This window comes from Aspergillus saccharolyticus, assembly GCF_003184585.1.
Source record: "Aspergillus saccharolyticus JOP 1030-1 unplaced genomic scaffold BP01scaffold_9, whole genome shotgun sequence".
Classification (NCBI taxonomy): domain Eukaryota; kingdom Fungi; phylum Ascomycota; class Eurotiomycetes; order Eurotiales; family Aspergillaceae; genus Aspergillus; species Aspergillus saccharolyticus.
The window spans coordinates 842,466-869,260 of NW_020290619.1; the positions used below are offsets into that span (position 1 = coordinate 842,466).

Sequence of the window (26,795 nt, forward strand, 5' to 3'; positions counted from 1 at the left end):
AGACGGGTCACGTGGGCGGATGTTGTTCGTCGCCGGATGAAGTTTCTACCTAGGTAATTCAGGTGGCCGTCTACAACTTATCACAATGCGAGTGACTGGGTCTATTTTATGGTTCTAGGATTACTTTAAGCAGAAAAAAAAACTCTACCATTGCATTAGCTGTGGAAGCAGTAGACTCTGTTCTATGATACAATGCTACGGTATGAGAAGTTATGGATCTCCTTTGCTTACGGCCCGCGCAGGTTGAGCAATTACAGTCAACTCCGGAAAGGCATGGATGCAGAATTTGTGCCTGAAACCCACTAATCCAAAACCTGGTCTGGAAAATTCATGTCCTAGTTGTCCATAGGAAATGCATTAAATATAGCCTCATTGGCAGCAACAGTCACTGTCACAGTCTCGAGTAAAGACAGCTCCCTCGAAACAGTAAGTAAGGCCAACTGAATCGGCAACAACATAGCCCCAAGCATCATCCCTACTTGTGTCCAGCACCGAGACGACAAAAACAAGACGATTTGATCGGGACATCCGCCCGGGCCAATGCCATCCTAAGCTGCAAGCCAAGAATGCGCGCCTCGGGTCCACGGCCCAATCTCACAAGGCACTCATGATACCCATGCAACGACCACACATTGTTCGGGTGCTGTTTGGCACGCGGTAGATAGTCGTCCACCCCCAGATCCGCAGCGTAGACGTCTGCTGCCTCTTCCACAAGCCCCTGCTCCAGCAGCAAGGCACCATGGACATGTCGGATAGGCTGCATCCATCCCCACGGCTCGTCGTAGGGAAGCTTATCATACAGTTGGGTGGCATGAGTCAGATGTTGGAACGCCTGAGGGATGTTGCCGCGGCGGTATTCGAGCTCTCCATCAAGCATGGCCTGCGCGATAGCTAGAATGTCCAGACAAGTGTTGTTGTGCAAGGTGCGCGATGGTGGGATTCGTCGAAAGGCTTCACGGAACAATTCCTGCTCCTGGCTGGCCCTGTGGACCTCGCCCAGAGCAGCATGCGCAACAGCTTTACCATAATGTATCACTGCGGTCGTCACGCAGTACAGGTCTCGGTCATCTGGAAGGTTGATTTCGAGGATATCTCGCCACCGCCCGAAGCGGATCAGAACATGCACGCGCATTGGCACAAAAGACTCGAGAAACATGGCCATAGGGGGATGGGCGATGCGTAATATCTCCTCAGAAAGTGATTTCTCCAGCTTGAGCGCAGTGTCTAACGCGACCTTGAACTGCCCTGCAAGCATGGCTGCATAGATCAAAAAGTGGTAGTTGTGCGACCTGTACATCGTATAGATGCCCTGGGGTCGAGACAGCGCAAGATGTTTCTCGTCCGCACGCACCGCGTCGGAGTTCGACATGATGGCTCGCTGATAGTCCCCGCAGAGGATGTCGATGTGAGTAGGCATATGATGAAGATGGCCCGAGTCAGGCACCAATCCACGGAGACGGTCAGCGATCTGCAAGACCGCCTCCGGCTGACTGGACATCTCCATGAGGTGGATGTACACATGCAGCAAGCCCGGGTGTGCGTAGCCGCCATCTTCCGCCAGAGCGCGGTGGAGGACATCTTTAGCCTCCAACGTACACGACCCCGGCGTCGGATGTCCGGTGTTCAAGTCCCAGAGCCGCCACGGAGTGAGGTTGATGAGGCTGTCGGCGTAGAGTGCGGTGACATCCAAGTCGCCTGGGAACTTTTCATAAACCACCCGCATTGCCTCCGCGTAGGCTCTGCTCCATAACTGCAGCTCTTGGGGTTCCTTTGGTGCATGCTTTTGGGGAAAGCGGGCTTGAAGTGCTCTAATGAGACCCTGCTCGACCGGCGAGGCCGCTTGGCTGTTCTCCAGAGCCTGCGTGAGCGCAGAGTGCGTACGCCCCACAACCACATCCAGTGCCTGGGGCGGGAAGGCCTCCCACGACATGTTATAGTTTGGCCCAAGCGCAAAGGCTAGTCCCCAGTATGCCATAGCACATTTTGGGTCGTGCACGATCGCTTGGTTGAAGCATTCGGCCGCCTGCTCATGGTTGAAGGCATAGCACCAGGTAAGACCACGGTCGAACCAGACTTGAGCATCCCTGTTGGTGGTAGTAACTGATCGGTGGAAGGATCCGAGATCATAGTAGGGGGTATCAGCGGAAATGACGACAACCTGCCTGTTGAGATACTGGGCCATTTTCATTTGAGGATTTCACATGTTGCTAATTTAGCTCAAGAGGTATGCCTGAACGATCTCAGCGCGAAAAGAAGATCATGGTTGTCTACCTTAGTTATACTACTAAGTTATAACTGGCAGCCAGCCAGTTATAAGAACTGTTAGTCATCGAGCCGTCATCTTGTGATCCGTGACATCAAGACACGGCGGGCGGATGGGACCAAAACAAAGAAATGGTGGATGACTCCGTATTTATGGTGGATGCGATCGGTGGGTATCCGAGAGAATTAAGATGAACCCTCCGAAAGAGATTCCCGCTGCAGAAACAACCTTCTATAACTTGCTGAGATATGCAGTATACCGGAGTGGAATACTGAGTGAATGAAGGCAGGCATAAGCATCTGTAAGCGGGAAATGGAAGAGCAGAGAAAGCAGGTAATTTTAGCCGAGTAGCATAGAATGAATTGTGCAGCAGCAAATACGAGGGAGGAGCTGAAGCTGAATGAATAAAGTGACAGGGATGGGAAGCCTGGGTCTGGCCTCAACTCGGCCTTTTCCTTCCTCGCTTGTTGCACTCACTCGCTGTCAACGCAGTCAGCCCCAGCTGGCACGGCCCAACTCTACACCAAATTTGCTTCTCGACCTCTGGAGCTCTGGATCAGATCAAATCATAATGGCAAAGACCATGCAACCTGCAGTCATCATATCGTCTATGCTGGCCTGCTCCCGCCAAGATCCTCCGCGTTGTCTTGGCGAGCGCACTATTCCGCGAAGACACCAGACAATAGCTTGAAGAGCATGCTCTTTGGGGAAATTGGTGTCGCCAAATCTGCTGATTCCCTAAGGATTTCTAAGAATTTGATAATAATTTATATTGCATTTGCCATCCTACGGACACGAGAAACCAGTGGTGGCCCCATCAACTGGCTGCTACCAAATGCAATTTATCCAAGTGGGGCGCGAATAGCTGCAGGTTGCAGCAAAATTCTTCAACGTCTGTATCTGAAAGTCTCTTGGAGCCTCGGCGTGCATTCGACCAGCTATGGACTGTTTGAAAAGATCTTCGTGCAGTATGAAAATCGATGATGGCCTCCGTCGGACATGCTTCGACCCTCATTAACACCCACGAACATGCGAAATTCCACGAGAAGCATAACCAGGCGCAAGCCAAACGCGCTATAGTTTCTCCTCCGCGGCGCTCCGTAAGCTGACAAGATACTGAAGGACTATATTCAACCGCTTATCTTCATCCGGCTAGTCAGGGTTTTAGATCGTGTCCAAGCAAACCTCTTCCGCCCTGAAGAATGGAGAGATACTTCAGCTTCCGGGCTCCAGAGCATACGTAAGTCTCCCTCAATAGTGCTATCGAGATCACGAACTATGCTCCATCTCAGCTGAGAAGGAAGATAACGTCCAATACCTTGCGGACGAAATTCACATGCAAGTTGAGCCCCTGATGGCAGGAGGAAAGGTATATAAGAGTGGTCCTTGACCCTTAAAAGAACCTCCAACAACTGCGAAACATCCTTATCCCAAAGCCTCCATGAGACAACATAATATTCTCAAAAACCCCATTCAGACCTTCAAGATGATGACCAAGGTCCGCGAACCCCACCGCACTTCTCCGATTGACTTCTCCCCATCCCTCCAACTTTACACTCTTCGCTCCCGCTGCTGGTCTCAGCCCTACTAACGCTGATTTTAGACCATTGCCCTCATTGCTACCATCCTGGCGGTGGCCGCCACTGCCGAACCCACTGTGGGCTACGCAGGGTACTTCTACGAGAACTGCACCACCCCCAGCATCGATGCGGGCAACGCCTACGCCGGCTCGTGCCTGAACGTCGAGAACTTCCCCATCAAGTCGTTCACCGCATACGTCGAGTCCGGCAGCTGCGCCGACGGCACCTCCACCGTCCTTCACACCTACACGGCCTCTGGTTGCGACGAGTCGACCCTGTTCGAGACCGTCAGCGTGGACAGCGAGAAGCAGTGCTTCGAGGCGGATGTGACTCTCGTTAGCATCAAGTCGGAGTGTGTTTAGATGAGATTCAAGTTTTGTGGTAAAGAAGTGATGGGAAGGATGATATGTATTTAGTCATGTTGCCAAGGTGGACATGAGATGGTCGATGACGAGCTGCATATATGCTAAGTAAATTGTATGTGGAGTGGGGGTGGAAACTGAGATTGCTTATCGACATAAGCGATAAGTAAGAGCTTGGCGTTGGGATGCTTGGTGTGCCTTGAAATTGCATCATATCAATAACATTCACAAACACAGTCACTAAATTCTTGCCCCGTTCATAGTCTTGCAAATAAATGCCATGAGGTTCATCATCGCAAGGTGTACAAAGTCACCATCAATGGAAATCTCCTTGCCTACAAGTACGTGAAATTGACGGAGGCAGCCAAACGGGAGATCCCAATGCTGCATCCGGAGTTGGACTACACAGAGGCTGAAGACTTGCAAGGTTTGAACCAACTCCGCATGAATTTGTGATATTGGATAGGAAAGTGCTTTTGATCATGCTAATTACACTATGCAGGAAATCTCGAGGGGTTTACCAAGGTGTCAGACACGTGGAGTTAAAGGAAAAGACTTGCAAGATCATGCAGTGTTTGATATCACAGTTACCTTTTCTTCAATCTTTTTTGGGTTGGCTCTTTTGTTTGCTCGGTTACTCGCTTGTCTCGGTTCAGTCTCCTTTATCCTAGTCTGTTTCTTCAGCTCAGCTAGATGCACTCCTCCTTTACATGCCTCTCACTTCTTGTCGAGTTAGGGTGATACTGAAGCTAGTCATCTGACCAGTATTCATTCTTCTCCTAGACAATCCATGCTCTCTGCCGCTCCTGTAGTCCGTATCTTTCCAGCAGGTGATATACATATGGCATATCAACTTGTGTTCGAATTAGGAACACCTCTCCTAGCCTGCTCTGGGGACATCTAAACACGCAGGCATGGTTCGACTTTACTTCTGCTACCTAATTGAAATATCGAACTTAGCATGAGCAGACTCCACCACTCGAATCCGCGAGGATTCTTGTTCATGCAGTAAGAAGAACCATGAATAGTGAGACATGGCTTTTGCCGCTCAGAATAGCACCTCCACACCCAGTCCTCCCATTGCATGTACCGTGAGGTTTCATCTCCAATGCAACACCCGCCTGTGGCGGTCACAGCTGTCTTCTCCCCCACTCTTCTGCCGCACTCCCTCCACTTACCTTGCGAAGATTGTTGCTGCCTTGATCAACCGGGGACTGACTGGTTTTCCAAGTGGGATCTAGCGCAGAGAAGAGTTGGCGAAGTTGTGATTGTGGCCAAGGGGGGGCTCTCTCTCACTTTTCACCTTGTGAGATGAGAAATGCGAATCACCCTTCGTTGCATCTAATGCAGTGATGCTCTCCCTCCTAGTTACTTTGCTGGATTTGAGCCTTTCGATTCTCCGTATTCCACTCGACGTCTGTCGATGGATACCGAAGACACGTCTCATATCAATAATGGCTGTCTGTTCAGTCTGTTAGATGCTTCGATTCAATCACACTCTTGCAACCGTGTTATCCAACGACGGTGCCTAAGTAACAACAAGAAGTCTTCATCATCACCCAGGACTGGGCTTACTTAGTTAGATCCCAACAGACGAACCTTTCTGGAATCCACCCCAATCCACATCGCAATCGATCACCCACCCCACCGCGTAGAACACCCAGTGACCCAATCCATACTCCATACTAGGCAGAGTACTGTACCTATCCTTCCTGTAGAAGATCCCGATCATCATATCCATAATCCATGCCCCCGTTCTTTCTTTTCCTGGGTTTTTACCCCCACACGACCCTCGATCCAAACCAGAAAATGCAAGACACGAATATCATTGTCTTGGACCCGACCATTACAACCAAACTACAACTATCCTCTGAGCCACTCTCCAAGCTAAAGATCATCGGCGAGGATGACGATACATGTCTTGGATCAAACCCGCGATTGCGACACCCAGTACCACACACAGTACCACACACAGTACCAGTACTCCCAATACATCTACTCCATATCTCGATCCGGAAAATAGGGTAGGGTTAGCTTTCGGCGGGTGGATCCGCATCGGGAAAGTTTGGGTCGCCGCAAGTCGCACGGTTGGGAAAACTCCACACCCCCAGGCTCCAGGATTGCAGAGTGGCAAAACCACCGGCAAAAATACTGACCGACGCAGGGCTCGAACCTGCAATCTCTTGATTCGTAGTCAAGCGCCTTACCATTGGGCCAGCCGGCCTGATTTGATACACTGACTGTATAGGCAAAGAATAAGTGCAACTTAGGCTTGGAAAAGGTTCGCTTTCATTCAGATGCGTATGCTAGGAAACGATAAACATGCTACATTGGATATCTTCATAGACAGGACAAGGAAAAAATTAGGAAATGGAGTGGGAAAGAGTGAAAAAGAAATAAGAAATGTAGTAGTTAATCACGGGGGATGTTGGCTTCAGGATCGAAGTCGCTGTACCGCTCCATTAGCACCTCCTTCTCGTCGAGCGGCTCGTCTTTTTCGATAACGATGATGGGAACCTGGGGCTGTCGACGGCGGCTCTGTGCCCAGAAGTACACGGAGATGATCGTCCGGCCAAGGATGAATCCAATCACGCAGGCGACGCCTCCGGCAACGACTCCGAGAAGCGCAGGGAAAATGATGGCGCGGATCTGTCTCAGCACACCGCGCTCCCGGCCGGTCCAGAAGAACTGTCCGTTGTGACTGGTGCGGAACATGGGAGGATACTTGGTCGATGCGGACTTCTCGTGGGAGATTTCAGCGGCAGCAGAAGCCGGGGCGGAGGAGTGGTCGGGGCGGTGCCCTTCGTGCTCGTGCTCGTGCTCGTGCTCGTGGTGAGGGTGGGAGAAAGGAGTCGTCTTCAGGCAGTCGGTTACGGCTTCCTTGGCGTTCTGGACGTAGGATTCGACCTGCGACTTCCACTGCTTCATGCGCCAGATCTTGTTGCCGTGGCCGTGCTCACGGCTGGAGTTGGGGTCGATCACGGTGATTTGGAGGTTGCCAACGGCATCGCGGACCAGACCGATGGCCACAGCGTGGTGGGTGACGGGGCGACCATGCAGATCGAAAAGTCGGAGCTTTAGGTGGTAAACATCGCCCACGGGGGCGCCAGGGTGGGCAGGCAGCGGTCGCACATCCAATGCATACGCGACGGAGACAGATTGCTTCTGGGCGTCCCATTTGCGGTCCACGGAGAATTGCATTGGCACGGAAGCGGGGAAGATGGGCTGTTTGTTGGCCAGCAAGACACCATTTTGCGTGGAAAAGTCGATAGTCTAGTCACTGTCAGTTTCTTAATTCTGGTGGTTCCGATGAGATGGTTTGACATACGAGGTGTGCAATGGAATCAAGGGCTTCATTGCAACTGGAATCGGAAAAGGCACACGGCACAGCAGGCAGATTGATTTGATGGGCGCTGGCTGAGCGGGGTGAGCTGATGTAGGAGTAAGGCACGCTGGCAGCAGCAGCACAGCTGCTGAGACAGAGAGCACCTGTCACGGACAGGAAGCGAAACAACATGGCTGATTGTAAAGAGGTAGCCTGGTTTGAAAGGGTGGTGTAGTAGGATGATGAGGTGGTGATGTAGTGGGGATGGTGAAATGGGGTGGTGATGATGTGGTGTTGAGAAGTGATGCAAGGAAATGAACGTCTAGGATTGGATGTAGTCAACTTGGACCTAGAAGGGAACGAAGAGGGAAAGAGAGAATGTTTATAGGATGCACGACCGGAAGAAACGACAGAGCCAAGGCTGGAAAATCATGCAGGGTGCAGTCAGCCGGCAAGAGGCATAATATAACTAAGCTACAGTAAAAGCAAGCAGAAGCGACCCAACAACGGCTAAGATTTGGCCCAGCGGGGAAAGCAGGAAAATGAGGGGCGAAAGGTAGTAAATTACCGTTTCTCTGGGTCAATGCAAGGCCAAGGGAATTAGTGGAGTTAGAAGAACTCCGAGGTGGACTAAAAGGACTAATAAAAAAGTACGGAGTAGGTATGAAGAGAAGTTACTGTGTATGCTGTATATTAACTACTACTAGTATTAGGCTAACTAATGATGAATTCTCATTCACACCTGCAGCTTTGAACTCCGCCATCCTCCTCCCCCCTCATTCACTGCATCCGCCCCAATAATCAATCCTCGCCTCAACTCGTTGGTTTCACGACTTGACCTTCTCTTCCTCTATCTTGGGGGCCAGGTCCGCCTTCATTTCCTCTTCTACCGCACATTACTAGTACTTGTGCAACTGGTCCCTGCTGCGTTGTGTCACCCCAATCCAGTCCGATGGCAAACCCGTGGATTCGAAACAACCCCGATGGGCGGTTCGCGGAGGGTATTCGGCACCCGGTCATGGAGGAGGATCCTCTATACACTCATATTGTGAAATTGTTTGGACTGTCAGGACTGTCAGGACTTGGACCAGTACGGCAAAGTCACACAGAAAGAAAGAGACCACCAGCCAGCCAGCCAGCCAGCCAGCCAGCACAGCCATCGGTGACTGCTATTATTAAGTATAGACCCTTTGGTTTCCCCTTGAGTTTAGCCGTGTTTAGTGCTTCTCTCTCCCCACTTTTCTCTCGTCCGCGGGCCCCGATGAGCTGTGCTATTTATTCCTTCTTTCTGCTAAGCTCTACCAGCTCTGCCAATGACCATTCCTGCTACCCCTGGTCGCCCCCACGGGCCATTCGGGCTCTCACTTTTCCCTCCTCCATTCATGGGTCATTGGAAGCTTGGCGGTGAGGTTATCGCTGGGGGATCATTTTAGCTGTGGATTGCTTCTTGCCCGTTGTCTCGAACCGTTCGGTTCTCCGGGTCAGGTCAGACATCACTTCCAGAAAAAAAGTCTCAGACACACGGCTGCCTAATTTTGGTCACATCGCCAGAACCCTACCTTTTTGCATGTCTTCCGAGATGGGCACACCGTCCAGCTCCACCACTGAGACACCCTACCAATAAGCTTTCGTCTGTCACTTCGGTCGGTCACCGTGGGTAAGCGCCTCCCGGAATTCTACACTTCGGGAAATTGAACACCACTCAACCCATTCGCGTGCGCTTCGAAGGTGCAATCGGACCCTGCGATTGGCACATCAGTTCTCGGGATCAGTTCTTTGGAATGCCTCTTTGGCAATCAACTTGAGCTGTGTCAATTCACGATCCCTGCACGACGCAGGGCCTAGAAAATGGTCGTAAGTTATTCTCATGATTTAAGGTTATGGACAAAGTATCTCTCATGGCCATAGGCAAGTCTGAAGTGATTGGTGGCTCGGACGATTGGACCTGATGCATACAGCTTGCGGACCGGCCAGCGCATCGGGCTTCATCCCCACTGTCAGCTGAATCAATCGCAGCGCAACGGACAAATGCACGTATCCATCCTAGTGTTGCAAATCACTCAAAAGCTAAGGGAACTCCGATTGGGGCAGTAGTACACAGTAATATGTGCCTGAGCTAGCGTGGTTCACGTCTGGACGAGGATCGGAGGTTGGTTTTTCTCCTTTATTTTCAAGGTTATCGACTGTTTGACCCTTGAAACAGTCTAACTAAGCTCACTTCATTGGTTTGGTTAAGTTATTATTAGTGCTGAGTCATTCCGGCAAATGTCCCACTTCACCCAAACTGCCCAGACTGGCAGAGTAGGAGAGACAAAGAGTCGATCAGAGCTGATATTGCTGGCTTGGAGGTTGAACTACACGATCTGAAGAATGAGCGCCGCTAGAGCATGCACTTGCATCCATCCTTGAGACATGTCGCGTGCTTAAGGTTGTGATAGTAAGCCATGTTATGATTGCAGGGAGTCCCATCTTTAAATTCATCCCCCCTGACTGAGAGAACGGATCCGGCCCGTCGGCAGAAACTCGCGCTGAACAGTAATTGGGGAGAATATAACTAGCCAGCAAGCTCCACCATGCGGGTGGTGTGAGCTTTTCAGCCGAATGCGAACCATAATGGCTCTGACAGAGATTTTCATAGCATCGGCTGTCGGTGGCGATAATTCCCGCTAGCTTCAATTCCCGCCTCGATTTGTCCAGTCAAGCATGGCACACGATCCCACGTGGGTCATCGCATTGCTCTCCCTCTCATTGGCGAAGGGCCCTGTAGCCAACAAATAATTGGGCTGGCATAGACACTATCTCATGCTACTCAGGAATAGTTCTCTAAAATGAATCATGCGGCTGAATTGTCATCATGTCAATCGCATGCAAGGGTTCTGCGATGGCGGCTTTCCCAGAAACTTCCATGCTCGCAGATCATTTATACAGGATTGAACTATAGCCCCCAAGCCGTGAACCTCAAACAAAGGAGTCTTTAGTTCCATCACAGTCTTTTTCACTTCAGACTTCGACCATTCGTTAGCCCCCAAAGCCTAAGGACTACCAGAGTTCCTTTTGAATCAATGGCCCCTGTCCCAAGGCGCACCGGATGCCAAGTGTTGGTGGTGTTCGATACGAGAAGTTCCGTCCTCGGCGAATGGTTTGGTTTCAGTTTTCCCCTTGCATGCGATCAGCCGGTCAACTTCCACCACACCTGACATCGGTCCCTGCCCACTGGATCTGGCACGCTTGATATATTTCCCGCTTGGATGTTCAGAACTTGGTTTTGCGCTCGGTAAGGGATCCAGCTTGTTGCTGCAGCAGCAGCGAGAGAAGATGGTCGACCCTCTCGCACAAACGAAATGATATAATCCTGTATGGCCAGAGCAAGGTCGACATCCACAACACTTGGGTCGGGACGTGCAGGATCGTAAAAAGTGAAGTATAAGTCATAGGAGTGCAGTCCGGGCGGCACATCGAAAATGTACGCATATGTGTCCAAGGCAATGCTCAGGTACTGATTCTTGCAAGTGAAGAAAGCGTCGCTGATTGTCAGGGCCATTCTTCCCAGTGCATCGGAGTAGCCCAGATTGGCGGCTGAAGCGTTGGAGCTTGTCGGGTAGAGCGTTTGGGCGATATCCTCCAACGATTCGGGGGCCAAATCCGGGAGGAAGTCGCTCAGAATGGTCGCATAGGCCGAGCTGTTAACTCCGGCCGGCGGAGTGAAAATCAACCCCTCATTGGATGCATGACCTGTCATGAGGCGAAGGTCCTGCCAGCCAAAGTTTGGGTCGAGCAATATCTTACTCGGCCAGTCTCTGACGAGCGACCCATCTACCACCGGTCCGTAGGTGAAGGTTCCGTATATGGGGGTGTTGGCAATTTGGTATGCATTGGTCGCGATCAACTGCTCCGAAGGGAGAGATTGCGCTTCTTCGATGGACGAAACATTCAGCAATTCGAGGAATGCGTCTCGCGTCGAGGCTTGCTGCTTCGCCGACAAGGGATACCAGATGGGACTTTGGACAATAGCCTGACGAAACGGGCGAGCTTGGGGGTTTGTATCATCTCCATATGTGGCCAACTGATGAACGATCGACCCAGCGCCAGCCGACTGGCCCATGACGGTGATACGGTCTGGATCCCCACCAAAGAGCCCGATGTGCTCCTTCACCCACTCCAAAGCGAGACGCTGGTCGTAGAGACCAGCGTTAGCAATGCCATTTCCATCCGATAACCAGCCGAACGCACCCAGCTGCAGGGAGTCAACACCACTCTGGTCCGTTACTCAGCTCACAGGAAAGGATGACGTACCCGATAGTTGATCGCAACATACACAATCCCATCCTCCCCATCGACCAGACTGCGCTGTATCAGACCCAAGGGGCTCTGCTCTGTCTTATCACCAGCGATATACCCACCGCCGTCAATCCACACAAGAACCGGCGCCAGACCATCATGAGCCTTGTTTCCTTTTCGTTGGATAGTATTCCGCTCAAAAACCTCCTTCGGCACGATCACATCCAAGAACAGGCAGTCTTCCGTCGTCCTCGCGTCGCCACTTGCTGATCCGACAACGGGGGCATATTGGTGCGCTGTTGAGCTTGACGATACTCCGCCATCTCCATCCTCTTGGTCTGATGTTACCCCCGATGGTGATGCCGCTGAGGTCGCCGTTGCTGACGATGCCGGTCCCGCAGCTCCAGACTCAGAAGCCAGCACCCCCGCCACAAAGCCCGGCATAATCTCTTCCTCCCACCGCAACGCCGCCTGCGGACAAACTCGTCCCTGGGCGCCATTTTCCACCTCTTTCGAACTATTCCCTGGTCCTGCGGCGACGGGCACAGGGGGTCGGAATCGGAGCGGTCCCGTTGGCGGCGCTGCGTAGCGGATGTTGGAGAAGTTGTAGGTTTGAGTTTGTTCCTAGCTTCGGGCTCAGTAGCTAGAACATCGCAATAGGATAGCATCACTCCGTGAGGCAGAAACGGGTACGGTAGCATAGCATAACGTACATCCAACGAGATAGCTTGATGGAGCTCGTAACCAAGATCTACGATCGGGAGGGCCGTCTGGCCTGCTGTCGTAGGTAATACAGCCGCGGCTCGTGCTCCTCGTGCAAACATGAGCGTGCAGCCGCAGATTAAAAGACCGATTCTCGTGCCGTGCATTTTCCGTGAAGTAGAGTGGGGAGGAAACTTTCCATTGCTATGTTGATGTGGTATGTACTTGTCTTGCCGGACGATGGGTATGTATGTATTATCTATTCTTCTCCCAGTAATCCCAGCAAAAAAAAAAAAAAAAAAAAAAAAAAAAAAAGAAAAGAAAAGATTCTCTTCAGTAAGGCAGTACTATCAGGCCTCCACAGATTCAGTAACATATTCAATACTAGACACGTACTATAAAAATGAATAGACCACGAACGATAGTACTGTTTAGTACCTCTTCCGAGAACGGAGTGGATTCCGGATTCGGAAGTGGGGAGGTATACTGACCCCAGCCCGCGGGTTCCAAACAAGGGATGAAGATTTACCGAACTCGGAACTTAACGGTGGAAGATGAATCCTATGATGTTCTGAATATGCTGAAATATGCTGGAGGGGGCGCCAGGAATGTTGTTCGTGACGGGCCGCAACGGGAGGGAGGGTGTCCTTTGCTTTTTTGTGTTCGGGGTTAGGTTCCAGGTTGGTGGACACTGGATGGGAGCGGGGGGTTCTTGGACTAGTGCTACTCTGAGGGGGGTAAGTTTGATGGGAGGTCGGTTCGATGGAGTAGTTAAGTGGTTTCGTGATGGTGCGTATTTGAGTTGATGGACACGTGGAAATATAGATTAAGGGTATTTTGCTATTTTGTCTTATTCCCGGCTGGGATTGGGCATCGTAACTACCATGGCTTAGTCAATTTAATTCAAATCATCACATGCATCATGCAAATAACTCTGCATACTTACTCCCTACACGGGAGTACGGTACAGGTTGACATATCAACATGATATATCCTTTTCCTCTCTATTCATTACTCTACCGGTACACCGTACAGGTATAGTAAGTCTAAAGGTCCACCTCCCTCACCTCGAAAGCAAACATCTCATTCGACGGCACCGAATGATCCCCCTGCAACTTCCGCGCCGTCTCCGCCCCGGCCGCCGGTACCCGGTACTCAAACCGTTTCCCAGGCGCCGCCACCTGTCCGGACGGCAGCGCATAGGGATAGGGGAGGTACTCCGGTAGGAGACCCAACTGGCGGAGCACAGTCGCTTGATCCCAGGCGATGTGTTCGTGGTAGAGTCTGTCGCCGCGGATGTTGACGACGGAGGTGAAGGGGATGCGAAGGGGTTTGTGGGTGGGTGGGATGCCGGGGATTCTGTCGTGGAATGGGATTCGTTAGTATGATGCGGGCTGGTGTCTGTGGTTATGATGGAGGTGCTTTTTGTATTTGAGAGGAGGAGGGAGGGGTAGGAAAGGTCAGTTGAGGTTGGGGGGAGGGACTTGCAACCAATCTACAACCGCGTTATGCGTCAAGCAGAAGATAAACTCGTCGACCACGCGGTCGATCCCGACGGTACGGCTGACTAGTTCCAGCTCGGTGTCCTCTGGGTTGGTGAAGATGAAATGCTCGAGGTAGAAGCGGCTCAGTTGTACGCGGCCGGTTCCGCCTGTCATCTGTGTTTGTCGTCAGTCAGTCAGTCAGTTGATAGTTCGACCGGTACTCCCTTCATAAACACAACCCCCAGCTCAGATCTCCAAGGACGGGCAAATAATAGGAAAACCCACAGTTGGAACATGATTCACATACGGCTCCTGCACCATCGTCGCCATCGTCTTCTCGACCGACCGGTCCCCAAACTCGTAATAAGTATGCTCCTCCCAGATCTTCTCGAGATCAAAGTACGGCCCGCCCAGAGTCCTCTTGAGGAAGGTCAGCGAGCGCGTGTGCGCCACGCCCGCAGCACCGATTTTGAAGTTCGCGTGGCCGGGGATAATAAATCCCGGGGACTGGGCTTCAGGGTAGTAGTAACTTCTGCGGTTGGAGGTGGTGTCAACGTTGATGCCAGGGGGGCCAAGCGGGAGGATCGTGTCTTTGCTGGGCGGCGTTGGCAGGTGGAGGAGAGCTGGGATCTCCCGAGGATGATCCTCCTCCCATGCGCTGCTGAAGTAGACTATTGCCACGATCTTCTGGACTGCCACTGTGGTGGCTAGTGCTGTGATGGTTTGACGGAGGAGCTGAGGAAATGCAGGGTGGTAGTCGGTTGGAGAGCCGTATACTTTGATTTGTCTATTAGCTTTAATCAACCGTTCTTCGAGTAGTTTGGCTTGTATTTGATCGGGGTAATTGGTTTTGTTGAGAGACAGGAACTAGTTACCTAGGAGCCCAATCTTCTCGGGGTCATCGCATTGCGGGGATGTGCGGAGTGAGTCTAAAGCGGCGGATATGGCCTCCGACACAGAGGACCCGTCACCGCTGATCGTGGAGTCAAGCGTGAGTTCTACCACGACAAAGCTCTCCTCTGCCCATTTCTGCACTGGGGATGGGTCCAGGGAGGTATTGTTTGCTTGGCAAGTGGTCAGGTTGGTAGGACGGATGAGGAGGAGGCCTGGGCCGCGGCCGCAGCGTGAGAGCGGAGGTTGCAGGGTGATGTTTAGTGATACGATGATCGGTGCTGCGGAGGGAAGTGAGGGGGCTGTGGAGGTTGAGGGAGGTGTAGTAGCCATGATGATTTACTGATCTTTGACAGGTCGTTATACTCGAAGGTGAGGAACATTGCATGAGTTTAGAGGTGAAGAACCACACTGTTCGGAACGGATCCCGGCAGCTGCATCAATTGACACTTGATAAGAAACGGCAGAAAGTAAACATGTGCGGGGAATCGACCTCTGAGAGAGATAACAATGGCTTGATGAAGGATGACCCTAGGAAGGAAGCAGGTGGCTGATCTGATGCAATCCAACAAAAAGGAAACGCTGAGTGCATCATCCGTGAATCGAACACGGGCCTCATCGATGGCAACGATGAATTCTACCACTAGACCAATGATGCTTGGTGATGTTAACTCATACAGGAGTTGCGTCTGATAAAAACCGTTGAATCAGGGATTCACTGATTTGATGTCGAGGTGGAAGTGGCCAGCACCGACCTTCATAACATACTCAAGCTCATCCGCTGCACACAAGACAAAAGAACAATAATGGACCCGGATTGAATAGTGATATCGGTGTAGAAAAGATCCCATCTAGACCTTATTCGCAACACAGCAGACTCACCTACAGCATTCTAAAAACAATCCGACGGTGTCATATCAACCACACAAACCTACTACATATATTCACCCTACATCTACGCAACCACGAGCAATACAACCTCACCAAAACTCTATTCCGCTACCCATCACATAATAACCATAAATCAGAACCATAAATGCCAACGAGAACAGCTTCCCCATTTCCAGCTGTCAAATCCAAACGCGAACAGAACAGAATCGCAACGATAATGCCAAGATGTAATCACAGAGAAAAGACAGTTACCACGCGATCCACAAATAGAAAAACCATTTACTGCGCCATGACGCTCCCGCGCAATGCATGACATGCGAGAAAGATAAACCCCCTACCTACAGATTGAACGAACCGACCAAACCACAACCTCTGCTGTTCATTTACTCCTCACCGAGACTGTCGCGGACGCACTTGCGCACCCGCTTCTTGAACTCCTGAGGGTTCTCGCGCCATAACCGTGCCGCCTCAACATTGGCGGGACTCTCATCGTTAGGGCTGGACAGCATGGAGATGACCGACAGAAGAATGGTCTCGGGGGTTTGCACGGGGGACCAGCGCTCGGCGGCGGATTCGTAGCCGTACTTATCCTCCTCCGGTGGGTGGAGGATAGAGATGCAGACGTCGCCGTTGGGGTAGACTGTAACCAGGTTTTCTGCGTGTTAGTCGCCTTTCTCCCCGGGCTGGCGGTTCATGGGGAAGGGGACGTACTGTTCGGGTGGAACAAGGGAGTCTCGAACTTCATCTTTGGCGGCATGTGAGGGTAGTCCATGGGGAATGAGAGCCGAGCCCGAAAGAAGCCACCTGGTTGATCCCAGTGTTAGCCATGGTGAAAGTCCTTGGAGGGTTGACAACTACACGCGGCGAAGACACTCACCGCCGTACAGCTTGACATCATCCGAGATCATGAGCATCACCTCCCACTCGAAAACATTGTTATCGACCAATCCGCAGCTGATTCCGGGGATGTCCTTATCGGATTGCATCTGCGACAGCTGACGTGACAGCATGCGACCGGCTGGTGTTGTGGCCATGGCGTTGACGTAAAGCGAAAAGAGGGGGAGGCGGGGAAACCAAGGAGGGGCCCAAGGCAGGATAGGAACCGTGAGTTAAGGGTCGATGTAGCGGCGAGAGAGGATCGCGAAATGTCAGTGGCGCCAGGAGAGCAGCCTCGTATGCTAGAGAAAGGTGAATGTCCCTGAGAAGAGGAAAAATATGAAGAGGAGAAATGACTCCGTATACCCTGGTGGAAAAGCGAGTTAGGGAATCGGACTGGTCAAAAGAGAAATAATTGATGGGTCCAAGGCGGTGTGCTGCAAAGGGAGAGTGGGGTGGCGGGGCCGCGTACGATAACATTCTATGATTCTCTCCCGATAGCCTCCCATCAGTGGCCCGATCACCATCGGTGGCAATATCAAGTGCCTACGTATAGAGCAACGGTTGACTCTTCTTGCAGTGGCCGGCAAAAGGCAGCCGTCAATCCAGGTCAAGGTCCTCATATGAGATGCCGCGAGATGGCTCTTGTGCAGGCGATTCGTTCCAACCTACAACTACGAAAATTATGACATAAATCATTCTCGGCTCCATGCATGCTTGGAATCAATATGGCAGGGTATGCAGACCTTGGCTGTAAGTACAAGAGAATGTAGGGCTGATTGGTGCCGGAACAGAGTTTTATTCGCATACATAGGATTGGTAGCTCAAATACGAAAGGAGAGGTATCGTTAGAGCTGTAGGTAGAGCATTAAGTCGATCCGCTCAAGCGCTATTTCCAGGAAATCCATAGGTCACAGCGCCAGCAAGAATCTGGCCGGTGAGCAGCAGCGAGAAGAACATAGTCACGCCAACCTCAATAGCTAGAGCCTTGAAGATCGCCTTCACAAAGCGGGTAAGGGCAGGACGGTCGAGAGTCTTCCAAGCATCGGAGATGCTCAGCCTACCGATACCGCCCAAGATGGCAGGCTGCACCTTGCCGCCGTAAGAGCGGTCGAAAGGTACAATGGCCTCATCCTCCTCAGGCAGCATAGAAGCGGCCACGCGGAGGAAAATAGCCCGCGCAGGGATGGAAGCCGCAAGAGACAGCGAGCCAGCCACCGCGAGGATACCACAAATAGCCAGGATCGTCTTGGTGGGAAAAGCATCGCCATCAGCGGGTGCCATCAGTCCATCAAGACCATAAATGGCCTTGACAACGACAAGGGGGATGTACATGGCGCCGCTGATAACGGCCTGCTCGAGTGCCGCAACAGGAGCAATCCGCTGCCAAACCTTGAAGCCGCCGATGCGCTGGTAGAAGCGCTTAGGAGATGGCTCTGAGATGACGATGTGAACCCACGCAAGTCTAAGGTTGGCCAGGAGGGCGGCGCCGATCACTCCCACGATGAACTGGGGGATGAACGCGGTCGCAGAGAAGGGCACCAGGAAATAGAAAGTGTTTAGAGCGAACCCATACGTCAAGAGCATGCCCAACCCGCGGAAACGGGACCAGGGACCGGCCCGGGCGCGGAGGTGGCGAATAGTCGTACACAACTTGTTGGTGATGGGTTGAGTGCGGGCGGCTTCGATTTCGGGCTCATTCGCATCAACAGGCTTGTTCGGGTCGAAGTCCGTGTCGATACGGACGTAAACGTCGGGGTTGGTGTCTTCGACGACGGCGAGGGTGGGAACCAGCATTCCGTACGTATAGTCGACCTAAAGAAAGGAGATTAGTATGGCCCACCGTAAATTTGAATCCCAGCCCTTTTCTTACCGAGAGGAGAATGCCAACAAATGCTAGAACAGTGAAGATGAAGAAAGCCGACAACCATCCTACCAGATGGATGGTTGGCTGGCTCTGGGAGGGCTGCTTGGACTGGAAGTCCGCCGCAGCGTCCACTCCTCGACGAAGGAGGGCATAGATAGCCATGATAGTTTGTGAAACAATAGATGTCAAGACTTAGTCGAAGGAAAGTGGGTGAAGAGTATAATGTGGCACGCGTCGATAGCGAAAGACGAATAGTTGGATGACCGAGATGGATGGCGAGGGGATGAGGAGAAACAAAGAATTATAAGCCGGGGAGGGAAAAGGTGGCTAAGATTCGGGGCAGGCTGAAGGCTGCCACCACCTGAAGGATCAGGCAGAAACCTACCATTTCAAGGCAGTAGCGCGCCCGGGAGCAGCCTATCAATGTCTGTCTGGGGTTGGTCTAATATTAGTGCGGCCGAAGTGGGCCGATACGAAGCTCGCTAGTAATGATAAGGAGTATTCTTAGCAGTCATTGGATACGGAGTTTGTCTTGCGTGGGTTGGAGATCTTGGTGCATTGACAAGTTAGTATTCATAGTGGTATGTTGCTGGAGATGGAATGATCAAGTAACCAATCTACCCGGATGGTTCCTTTGCTGCGAACACACCTATTGACAACAGTTCCGACACAACAACTCTACTTCGTATACTACAATAGAACGACAAGCTTGAGTTCAACGAGTAGTGACCAGACGTAATTCCCAAGCCAACTCCATCTGCTCAACTTTTCGACTCAAAACCTGTTACATCCAATGTCTCTCATCCTCACCCGAAAAACTAACCTCTTCCCCAGCGATCCCCACCAGCAACTGCACAAGAACAAAGACCCCGAGGGTTGAGCTTCATCAGACGAACACAACAAGAGCGAAATCCCTCGCGACGTACGCAACCCCCAAAGCGCCAATCTACAAGCTCTGTGGCATGAGACCCACTCCCCTCTGCTATAATCTCGACCCGCTCCGTCGCATTGCCACCTCGTCGCGCTCACAATGACTTTCAGAAAGGTCTGTAGGCGATTGTCCATAACTTATCAGAGAAAGAGCTCATGTGCGTCGCTCTTCCTTGCTTTACCAACAAGCAAGCGTCATTCAAACAGAAGTCCTCGTCCGACGATCCAGCCAGCCATGTTCGTAACGTCTGAAAGCGTCAACACCGGGTTTCTCAAGCGAGATTCCAACAGAAAGGTCGTGCCAATGATGAGTTCTTTTCGTTTGAGTGTCGCGCAAGGACTCTCCGATATAGCGACAGCCATCGAAATCAATAAGAACAAGCGTGCCGTCCGCATTGATCGCAATGTTAGCCGGGCTGATATCATCATGAACAAGCCCATGCGCGTGGAGATGCTTGATGGCATCCAAAAATCCCACCTTCTAGACCACTGATCATATCCTCTCACCAGTTCGCGCGTACGCGAATGGAAAGCTACCTTGCCCAGCCGTTCAAGATGAAGTGTTTCAAGTAGCGTGGATTGGTATCGCTTGAAGCACTACCGAGGTACTCGACCTGGTTCTCCTTGTAGCCATAATTGATCGCAATATTCGGATGGGGATTCTTGCCAAGGATCTCGCATGTTTCAACTTCGCAAGCGATTTGCTTTTCAAAAGTTCCACCGACATAAAAAAGGATACTTGGTCTTTCACAAAGACAGCGGACCAAACGAAATTCACTGATGGGCCTCTTGTCGTTGGTTTGGACTTTGCTGAACTTTCTGAAGGTCCTTCAGCGTCTTGTGGTAGATCTCATCGATTCATCCAAATATGCAATCGTGCAACACAAAGACCTGGACGTAGGCAAACTTCATTTTGCCGTCAATCCTTTCGAAGGCTTCATTCTTATGTACAATGTCCATGTCACGTGGGGTTGAGTGGAGTCTCGGTCCTAAAAGATGTCGACAGAGATGGGGTTGATTGGGGATGGCAAAAGGAACATGCAGACCGGGCTTGATAACGTTGCCCGGTTTAGCGCTGAGCCCCTGTCCTTCGACTCCATCTCAACGCATATATTGGATATTTCGGCTCGTCAATATTTGATAGTAAAGACTCCGATGGTGAGAAGGGGGTTTCATATGTGCAGGAGGTGAGTCGGCGGGAGTCTCAACCAGTTGGTGTATGAAGCTTACGCGCCAAACCCAACCTTATTATTCACATATACAGCGAGTGAGTCAGGGAAGTCTAAGAGGGTAATGGTTATTATCTCACTGCTCCATGGCCACTCATTGATAACACTTTTTCTATATCCGATTCGGAGCCATTTACCGAAAAATGAAGCCAGACTAGGAAAGTCCTCAAGCAGTTCCACATCAGGCTTCTCGCGAAAGTCTACAGAAGTCAAAAGTCGTTCATTCAATCATGACTGATATGATCATCACAGAAGGAGAAGGCTAATGTACAAGTCATCCCATAATATGGTACAGAAAACGCCCGCTAAAAAAACAAGACAACTCGCTTCTCAAGGAAACATCATCATTGTCATCATCATGACCATGTCCACAATCAGATCCTGCCGGGACAGTCCAATCCAAGATGGAACCTCTTCAAACCATAACACCAGTAACCCACCGCGCCGCTGCCCTGACAATTCCCTCCACGATATCCATCTCTCCCTCATCACGCGGCGCATAGACCATCACCCAGCCTTGTGGCACAGCCGGCACAGGAAACCGCTGGCCCCAGCCCTTCTCGATGACTTCCCGCGCATCGACATCACTCAACCACACATGCAGACTGTTCTCCGCCGGGTGCATGTGCGCGATCTCGTAGCTCAGAATAGCATCGCCGGCCAGCGGGTTGAGGGTCGGCAGATTCCGGCGCGCGTACAGCCCATCAGTCGTGCGGCCCTCGGTGTGCGAGGGTAGCAGGTCGAACAGCTCGGGGTGGGCGCTGGCCAGATCGCGCACCAACGAGCGCAGCCGGGCCTGCACCGAGGGGTCGATGGGCTCCGGGTACTGGCGCTGCGGGAGAATGCGCGGCATCATGCGCGGGCGCGGACCGGAGCGGAGCGGGAGAGTGCCGGTGGGCAAGTAGGAGGGCCCCGTCTGTTGAAGAGGGGAAGGGTCCTGGAGGTTGTTCTTGGAGGCGGCGTGTTTGGCGCGGAGTTTGGACATGCGAAGGTAACCACTGCGGTGACCATGGTTAGTCCTGTACAATCTTGCTTTGATGATATTCTTGTACCCTGGAGGGAAGTGGGTAAGGTGTCAGGGAGGGAACTCACGCCCAGGTCGGCGGCGTTCCGCCTGTACCAAAAGCTTTCCATTCTCGGAAGTCGTTGACTGTCCTACACACCCCGCAGACACACACCCTGTTAGTGCCAGGTCTTCACTCTCATATGACCAAATAGAAGGAAGGGTCTTCAATCGAGGTACCAGACAAGGCCAATGATAGCGGTCGCGCACAGCCCTGTGACCACCGGATTGGATTTCAAGGTATCAAAGACATACTTCAAGTTGGATGAGGTGGATAGCGCTGCCATGGCTTGCGTGACGAATAGGGACAAAGTAGATGTGGGACTAATATGGAAAGAGAATACTGTAGAGATGGAAATAGATAGAGGCAGAGTCGATGACTTGACGTCAACTACGTTGCGGTGACTGATTGATTGCCTTGCTTGAAGTGCTGAGTTTGATACTCAAATCCAAGTTTCCAAGGGTTCAACTTTGGGCTCATTTAATAGCACATCCCATTGTACTTGATGGTCCGAAGGACTGAATTATGGGAGTCCTTCGCTGATGCTGAACATACGCAATTGACCTCATCCTAGCGTCATGAATGTGTGGGAGAATTGCCACAATAGAGGTGAGCGAGGTAGAAGAACAGTTTATTGGGGGAGCTCATGCCCAGAGTACATTGTGTGAGGACGTTGGATTAGCATACTTCGCTACCGTGTAAGTGCTAGTTCGCTATCTGACTCCGTCACGACCCCCGGTAACTATGAGGCAAGAGGCAATATGCATCAGTGGACAATAGACGGCGGGTATGAGGTATGCGGTTCTGAAGACAGCATGCAAAGATGACGGGGGGCCTAGAACGGGCGCTGATCTTCGTCAAAGTCCCTGAATGACGTGATCCCGCCGTGACAGGCAAATAATCGCTTCCCAACGGATTCCACCCACCGGGGTTTCTTTTCGAGAATCAATCCACGAGGCATGAGCTTCTGCTTCAGGGGGCAAGACCTGGGTGGGGTATTCTAGGTTTTGACAACAAAGACAGGACAGGACAACAGCCACACTCAACAAGCGACTTTCGGATTAGGTTAACACCCTACTTACTGATGAGAGTTGCTTGTGCAAACTCAATGTTGTACGGAGTAGGAGCTGCAAGAATCTGATGCCAAATATGTATGCGACAGGTCATGCTCGATATTGGCGTTGTTGTGAAGGCCAATGTTGCTGACATCAATAGCTTTGTTTGCTATTAGCTCGGGTGCTTGTGTGGGGCCCTGTCCCTTGAGCCGGTTGCATACCGGATCTGCAAATCATCCTGCGGACATTCCCTGAAACCACAGAAAATGCTTCTCGAACTTGATTCAATTCCAGAATCTTTCCTATCGCCAAAGTGAATGGGCACAGGCAATGTGTATGTCAAAGAGCTTTATGTTGTAGTTGAACTGCTTGCATGCCGCTGTTATGTTAAAGAATCCAGAAGTTTGAATGAATGTATTGATTGAAGAAGCTAATGACAAGTCCCGCATACCCTCCGTTCGTTCCTCTTGCTCTCCCCCTGTCACTGCAAAACAGGAGGTGCCAGATTATCTACTAGTCATTATCGTATGACCCGTCATATTAGAATATACAAGGCCGCATTAGAAACATTGCAAGTCATAAGCCGTAATAGTGAAATTCACCCTATTCAGGTCACGCTGTGATGCTGAACGCGAACATCAGCCGGAATTAAGCGAGGAACCTTCATGATTCTTCGTCTAGATGAGAAGCATAGCAGCAAGCCCGAAAGCACCGATAGCGCCGCTGCCAGCAACGTTCAGGTGGGAGGCAGCACCAGTGGAGGTTGAAGAGCTGGCGGGAGCGGTACCAGTGCCAGTGGACGAGCTACCAGAGGAGCCGCTGCTGGAGCTGCCGGTGGAAGAGGAGGATCCGCTGCCGGTAGAAGAAGAGCCAGTGCTGCTGAGAGTAGCCGTGCTCAAGGTAGTGCTGGTGAAGGCGCTCGTGATAGTAGTCTTGGTCTTGGTCTGGTCAGCATAAAGTGTTGAGGTAGAGAACAGACGGGCACTCACAGTTCCAGCAGAGGTAGTAGAAGCACCGCTGGTGGTACCAGAGTGGGTGCCGGTAGTCACAGTGGTTGTAGAGACCGCGCCCGTGCCAGAAGAGGTACCGCTGCCACTAGTGGTTGAAGCAGATTTGGTGGAAGCGCCAGCAACGCCGGTGGTGGTACCGGAAGCGGTACCAGAAGCGGTACCAGAGGAAGTTCCGGTGGCAGACGAGCCGGAGGTGGAGCCGCCTGTAGGATGCAGGGTTAGCATTCGACAAATCAGAGAAGCCACTCGGTGGTGGTGGTGGTAAGTTGTATCACATACTAGTCGAGCTAGGGCAAGAAGCAAGAGCGGCAGCCAGCACAGCGGCAGCGTTGTCAGAAGGGCAGGCCTCAGCGGTGCAGTCCCGGATACCATAGCTGTAGTCGGCGTTGTTACACAAGCAGCTGAGATCGCCGCTGGAACAACCCAGCTCAGAAGCCTTGTTGTTCATGTTGTTGACACACATTTGCTACAAACACAGCGAAAGTCAGTTTCCATTCGCCAGCATCGATTGTCGTCAACATGGGATAAACATACTGCGCAGTCGCTAACGGAGACAGCAGCATTGGCCAGGTTGGCAGCAGCCAACAGCACCATGGAGAGCGAGAAAGTCTTCATTTTGGGTGAGATGGAAAATTTGCACGCGCAAACAATGATAGATTGAAGAAGCAACGGGAGGCTGGGATGCGACAAGAGGGGTATCGAGAAAGTGATCGACGTGAAGGCACGAAGAACGAGTTATGGGATCGGAACGATGGTTGGGTGTGGGAAGGAAGAAAAGGGAGGGGATTGAGAGGGGGGACGAGCTGATTTAAGTTGTGAAAAGATGGGAAAGAGCGCGCAAATCATTCACTCATCCTGAAGTACTTTCCTTTTCCTTCGATTTTTTTCATCATTATTTTTTTCTTTTCCCGCTGCGGCGATCCCCGTAATTTCCACTCTTTGTTCGTTCAACCTAATTTCTCCTACCCAGAAGTCTAGGACTGGATTACTGTACTGTCCACAGTCGTCACTGGCTGGTGCACGAAATTTCTCTCGAGCAGCTGCCCAGCCAACGTGGCTCAGGACAGCTTCATGGTGCCGAGTGAAGTCATGGAGTCAGATCTCCACCCAAGCTAGCCCTATCGTTCTTGTTTCCTACTCCGCAGTACGCAGCCAACAACCTGTGAGATGGGCTGCCGTGGGTTCACTTGAATCCCCTGGCTAGCTCTATGCTGCTCTCATAGGGTGACTCTGAAGGAATCCGCATTAGCCTGCTGCAACCACTGGCTATCACGAGTGCCAAAAACAACAGTTGCTGCAGATGCATCCAGATGGGGGTTCCGGGAAAAGGGACGGCTGCTGTGGCTGGGGCGCGCGCGATATCAGCTTAGACCCAGTTCCGAACTCCACCTCCTCATCGGCTTTCTCAAGCCTCATTGGTCTACCTTTGTTTATGTGGCCGGCCTGCTCACCGATGTTTTCAATGCTTGAGGGTACCATTGACCAGCTCCAGGCTTTAGACATGACCGACTATTCACTTGTCAAACCTTTGGAGTGGGCAGTCTTCTGATCGGAGAAATTTGAGTAGGAATGACGGCACGATGAGAGACGGGTTGTGCTACAAACTACGTCAGTGTCGGCGCCATTGCATACTGGGTACCCAAGATTGGACTAGGATTCTCAAGTCCACGGTCTCTGCTGAGTGCTGGCTCTTTAGACCAACAGGATGGATGCAGGGGATCGCCAGTTGCCGATCCTTATTGGGCCCTTTGGCAATCAGCCCACCGCTGATGTGGCTGACCGTCAACTCACTAGCCATCATTTGCAAAAAGCCATAAGACCGGGCACTTTTGTGCTGTGGGGAAACGCTGCTGAATTTTCCGCCACCAGCTCCTCCGGACCTCGAACTTTATCTCAGTCCAGTCGGTCGCTAACCATGGACTAACACGGGATCGATCCAGCATATTGCCCAGAGGCCCCTAGACCACTCGCATAGGCAAAGAGGGGGAAGGCTGGACTGACCAGCCTCCAGTGTTTATTCCCTCAGATATTGTTGTTATTGTGAATCCCCGCGGTTCTGAGGTGCGGAAGGGATTATGCTAGGGACTAGCAGGACTGCGTCGCAGAATCAAGGTCACCCTGGAGCAGAGGTATGATACCTGAGCATAGGACGGGAGCATTGGCGGGGGACCTCTGGTGGAGGATTCCCCATTTTTGAGGGTCCAAGCATGGTCCAAATGAAAACCGGGTCTTTTTTTTTTCTTTCCCACAAAGTGGAAGAAGCTCTTCCAATGCGGTCAAAGATTGTTGTTTGTGTTTGTGGCGGTGCTGCCACATTTCCTGTTCGGGACCAGCCCCGGAGTCCGACCGAGAGACGACCTTATGAAATGACATCATCCCCTCAGTTTCTCCAACACAACAGAGCAAGTGCCAGCAGTAAGGGATCCTCACCAGGGTCACTATCCAATCACCACTAACATCATCCTCATGTCACTCATGGTCAGTGCCCTGCCTCGTTATCAGGAATGTGGAATCACTCTCAATTCTATTCGTTACAGCCTCTCTCAAGGACTCAACGGGACCACTACTATATGATGCAAGAGAACAGAACGAGTCAGCGACCTAAGCAGCATGACTCCATAGAACAATGATCGAAGGTTCTTCGAGCTCCCTTCCCCCTTGGGAGGATGTGACCTTATTTGACTCTAAAATTAAGGGAGTGGCTGATCTGCTCGGGCTGACCACATGCATCTGCATCGGTTTGCGCCTCCCAGCCTGACAATTGGATATACATAGCTCTTACTCCCCAGGAAGCCCACTGCCAGAAGTCTAATTACATGCTCTGTGCCTTGATCCGAGACAACTCTGTTCACTCTGTTACTTCATGCCGTAGGCACATACAGCGCGAATTACGGATGACTCAATTTTACAAGTTATAGTGAAACTTGCCTGACTTTAATCATAAGACAAATGAATCAAGGCTCATGCGATGGCAGGAATTTAGAAGCT

General features: G+C 51.6%; 10 protein-coding genes and 2 non-coding genes across 12 annotated transcripts; 1 reads left to right on the plus strand and 11 right to left on the minus strand.

Moving 5' to 3' along the window:
* Positions 1-171: 171 nt before the first annotated feature.
* On the minus strand, positions 172-2,511 carry BP01DRAFT_355381 (TPR domain-containing protein). The gene has a single exon (XM_025574671.1). It carries the CDS (start codon positions 2,180-2,182, stop codon positions 476-478), a length of 1,707 nt encoding a protein of 568 aa, XP_025432958.1. The 5' UTR covers positions 2,183-2,511; the 3' UTR covers positions 172-475.
* Positions 2,512-3,424: 913 nt separating this feature from the next.
* BP01DRAFT_241696 (uncharacterized protein) lies at positions 3,425-4,459 on the plus strand. Its single transcript, XM_025571274.1, has 3 exons — positions 3,425-3,503; positions 3,664-3,761; positions 3,867-4,459. The coding sequence occupies exons 2-3, from the start codon at positions 3,705-3,707 to the stop codon at positions 4,203-4,205; spliced, it is 396 nt and encodes a 131-aa protein (XP_025432959.1). The 5' UTR covers positions 3,425-3,503; positions 3,664-3,704; the 3' UTR covers positions 4,206-4,459.
* Positions 4,460-6,357: 1,898 nt separating this feature from the next.
* Positions 6,358-6,429, minus strand: BP01DRAFT_t99. Its single transcript has one exon. It is a non-coding gene; the product is annotated as a tRNA-Arg (tRNA).
* A 33-nt stretch (positions 6,430-6,462) lies between these two features.
* On the minus strand, positions 6,463-8,167 carry BP01DRAFT_390633 (uncharacterized protein). Its single transcript, XM_025578016.1, has 2 exons — positions 7,534-8,167; positions 6,463-7,478 (listed from the first exon to the last, which is right to left on the minus strand). The coding sequence occupies exons 1-2, from the start codon at positions 7,720-7,722 to the stop codon at positions 6,618-6,620; spliced, it is 1,050 nt and encodes a 349-aa protein (XP_025432960.1). The 5' UTR covers positions 7,723-8,167; the 3' UTR covers positions 6,463-6,617.
* Positions 8,168-10,322: 2,155 nt separating this feature from the next.
* On the minus strand, positions 10,323-12,632 carry BP01DRAFT_337564 (alpha/beta-hydrolase; the record flags this gene model as incomplete). The annotated part of the gene is made up of 4 exons (XM_025573286.1): positions 10,323-11,764; positions 11,824-12,070; positions 12,194-12,432; positions 12,459-12,632. 4 exons carry the CDS (start codon positions 12,630-12,632, stop codon positions 10,700-10,702), a joined length of 1,725 nt encoding a protein of 574 aa, XP_025432961.1. The 3' UTR covers positions 10,323-10,699.
* A 765-nt stretch (positions 12,633-13,397) lies between these two features.
* BP01DRAFT_355385 (uncharacterized protein) lies at positions 13,398-15,431 on the minus strand. The gene is made up of 4 exons (XM_025574672.1): positions 14,870-15,431; positions 14,280-14,770; positions 13,999-14,168; positions 13,398-13,869 (listed from the first exon to the last, which is right to left on the minus strand). Exons 1-4 carry the CDS (start codon positions 15,216-15,218, stop codon positions 13,557-13,559), a joined length of 1,323 nt encoding a protein of 440 aa, XP_025432962.1. The 5' UTR covers positions 15,219-15,431; the 3' UTR covers positions 13,398-13,556.
* Positions 15,432-15,472: 41 nt separating this feature from the next.
* Positions 15,473-15,543, minus strand: BP01DRAFT_t98. The gene has a single exon. It is a non-coding gene; the product is annotated as a tRNA-Gly (tRNA).
* Positions 15,544-15,863: 320 nt separating this feature from the next.
* BP01DRAFT_355386 (putative ubiquitin conjugating enzyme) lies at positions 15,864-16,918 on the minus strand. The gene is made up of 3 exons (XM_025574673.1): positions 16,654-16,918; positions 16,488-16,580; positions 15,864-16,416 (listed from the first exon to the last, which is right to left on the minus strand). The coding sequence occupies exons 1-3, from the start codon at positions 16,808-16,810 to the stop codon at positions 16,160-16,162; spliced, it is 507 nt and encodes a 168-aa protein (XP_025432963.1). The 5' UTR covers positions 16,811-16,918; the 3' UTR covers positions 15,864-16,159.
* A 616-nt stretch (positions 16,919-17,534) lies between these two features.
* On the minus strand, positions 17,535-18,681 carry BP01DRAFT_292949 (uncharacterized protein; the record flags this gene model as incomplete). The annotated part of the gene is made up of 2 exons (XM_025571712.1): positions 17,535-18,467; positions 18,526-18,681. The coding sequence occupies 2 exons, from the start codon at positions 18,679-18,681 to the stop codon at positions 17,535-17,537; spliced, it is 1,089 nt and encodes a 362-aa protein (XP_025432964.1).
* Positions 18,682-19,181: 500 nt separating this feature from the next.
* Positions 19,182-20,409, minus strand: BP01DRAFT_414870 (putative Rho-associated protein kinase; the record flags this gene model as incomplete). The annotated part of the gene is made up of 3 exons (XM_025579085.1): positions 19,182-19,930; positions 20,064-20,259; positions 20,333-20,409. The coding sequence occupies 3 exons, from the start codon at positions 20,407-20,409 to the stop codon at positions 19,649-19,651; spliced, it is 555 nt and encodes a 184-aa protein (XP_025432965.1). The 3' UTR covers positions 19,182-19,648.
* A 644-nt stretch (positions 20,410-21,053) lies between these two features.
* BP01DRAFT_355389 (uncharacterized protein) lies at positions 21,054-22,245 on the minus strand. Its single transcript, XM_025574674.1, has 3 exons — positions 21,922-22,245; positions 21,771-21,833; positions 21,054-21,676 (listed from the first exon to the last, which is right to left on the minus strand). The coding sequence occupies exons 1-3, from the start codon at positions 22,026-22,028 to the stop codon at positions 21,094-21,096; spliced, it is 753 nt and encodes a 250-aa protein (XP_025432966.1). The 5' UTR covers positions 22,029-22,245; the 3' UTR covers positions 21,054-21,093.
* A 1,229-nt stretch (positions 22,246-23,474) lies between these two features.
* On the minus strand, positions 23,475-24,422 carry BP01DRAFT_364540 (CFEM domain-containing protein; the record flags this gene model as incomplete). The annotated part of the gene is made up of 4 exons (XM_025576328.1): positions 23,475-23,741; positions 23,787-24,010; positions 24,087-24,273; positions 24,342-24,422. The coding sequence occupies 4 exons, from the start codon at positions 24,420-24,422 to the stop codon at positions 23,475-23,477; spliced, it is 759 nt and encodes a 252-aa protein (XP_025432967.1).
* Positions 24,423-26,795: the final 2,373 nt, after the last annotated feature.

Excerpts from the sequence above, each read along its gene's own strand:
- BP01DRAFT_355381 (XM_025574671.1), bottom strand. The coding sequence starts at position 2,182 with ATGGCCCAGTATCTCAACAGGCAGGTTGTCGTCATTTCCGCTGATACC.
- BP01DRAFT_241696 (XM_025571274.1), top strand. The coding sequence starts at position 3,705 with ATGAGACAACATAATATTCTCAAAAACCCCATTCAGACCTTCAAGATG. Across the intron at positions 3,762-3,866 it reads CCTTCAAGATGATGACCAAG|ACCATTGCCCTCATTGCTAC; the intron begins GTCCGCGAACCC and ends CGCTGATTTTAG.
- BP01DRAFT_390633 (XM_025578016.1), bottom strand. The coding sequence starts at position 7,722 with ATGTTGTTTCGCTTCCTGTCCGTGACAGGTGCTCTCTGTCTCAGCAGC. Across the intron at positions 7,479-7,533 it reads TTGATTCCATTGCACACCTC|ACTATCGACTTTTCCACGCA; the intron begins GTATGTCAAACC and ends GACAGTGACTAG.
- BP01DRAFT_355385 (XM_025574672.1), bottom strand. The coding sequence starts at position 15,218 with ATGGCTACTACACCTCCCTCAACCTCCACAGCCCCCTCACTTCCCTCC. Across the intron at positions 14,771-14,869 it reads CGAGAAGATTGGGCTCCTAG|TATACGGCTCTCCAACCGAC; the intron begins GTAACTAGTTCC and ends GACAAATCAAAG. Across the intron at positions 14,169-14,279 it reads ATGTGAATCATGTTCCAACT|ATGACAGGCGGAACCGGCCG; the intron begins GTGGGTTTTCCT and ends CGACAAACACAG.
- BP01DRAFT_355386 (XM_025574673.1), bottom strand. The coding sequence starts at position 16,810 with ATGGCCACAACACCAGCCGGTCGCATGCTGTCACGTCAGCTGTCGCAG. Across the intron at positions 16,581-16,653 it reads TGATGTCAAGCTGTACGGCG|GTGGCTTCTTTCGGGCTCGG; the intron begins GTGAGTGTCTTC and ends GGGATCAACCAG. Across the intron at positions 16,417-16,487 it reads TCCCTTGTTCCACCCGAACA|TCTACCCCAACGGCGACGTC; the intron begins GTACGTCCCCTT and ends ACCTGGTTACAG.
- BP01DRAFT_355389 (XM_025574674.1), bottom strand. The coding sequence starts at position 22,028 with ATGGCAGCGCTATCCACCTCATCCAACTTGAAGTATGTCTTTGATACC. Across the intron at positions 21,834-21,921 it reads GCTATCATTGGCCTTGTCTG|GACAGTCAACGACTTCCGAG; the intron begins GTACCTCGATTG and ends CGGGGTGTGTAG. Across the intron at positions 21,677-21,770 it reads GGAACGCCGCCGACCTGGGC|TGGTTACCTTCGCATGTCCA; the intron begins GTGAGTTCCCTC and ends TGGTCACCGCAG.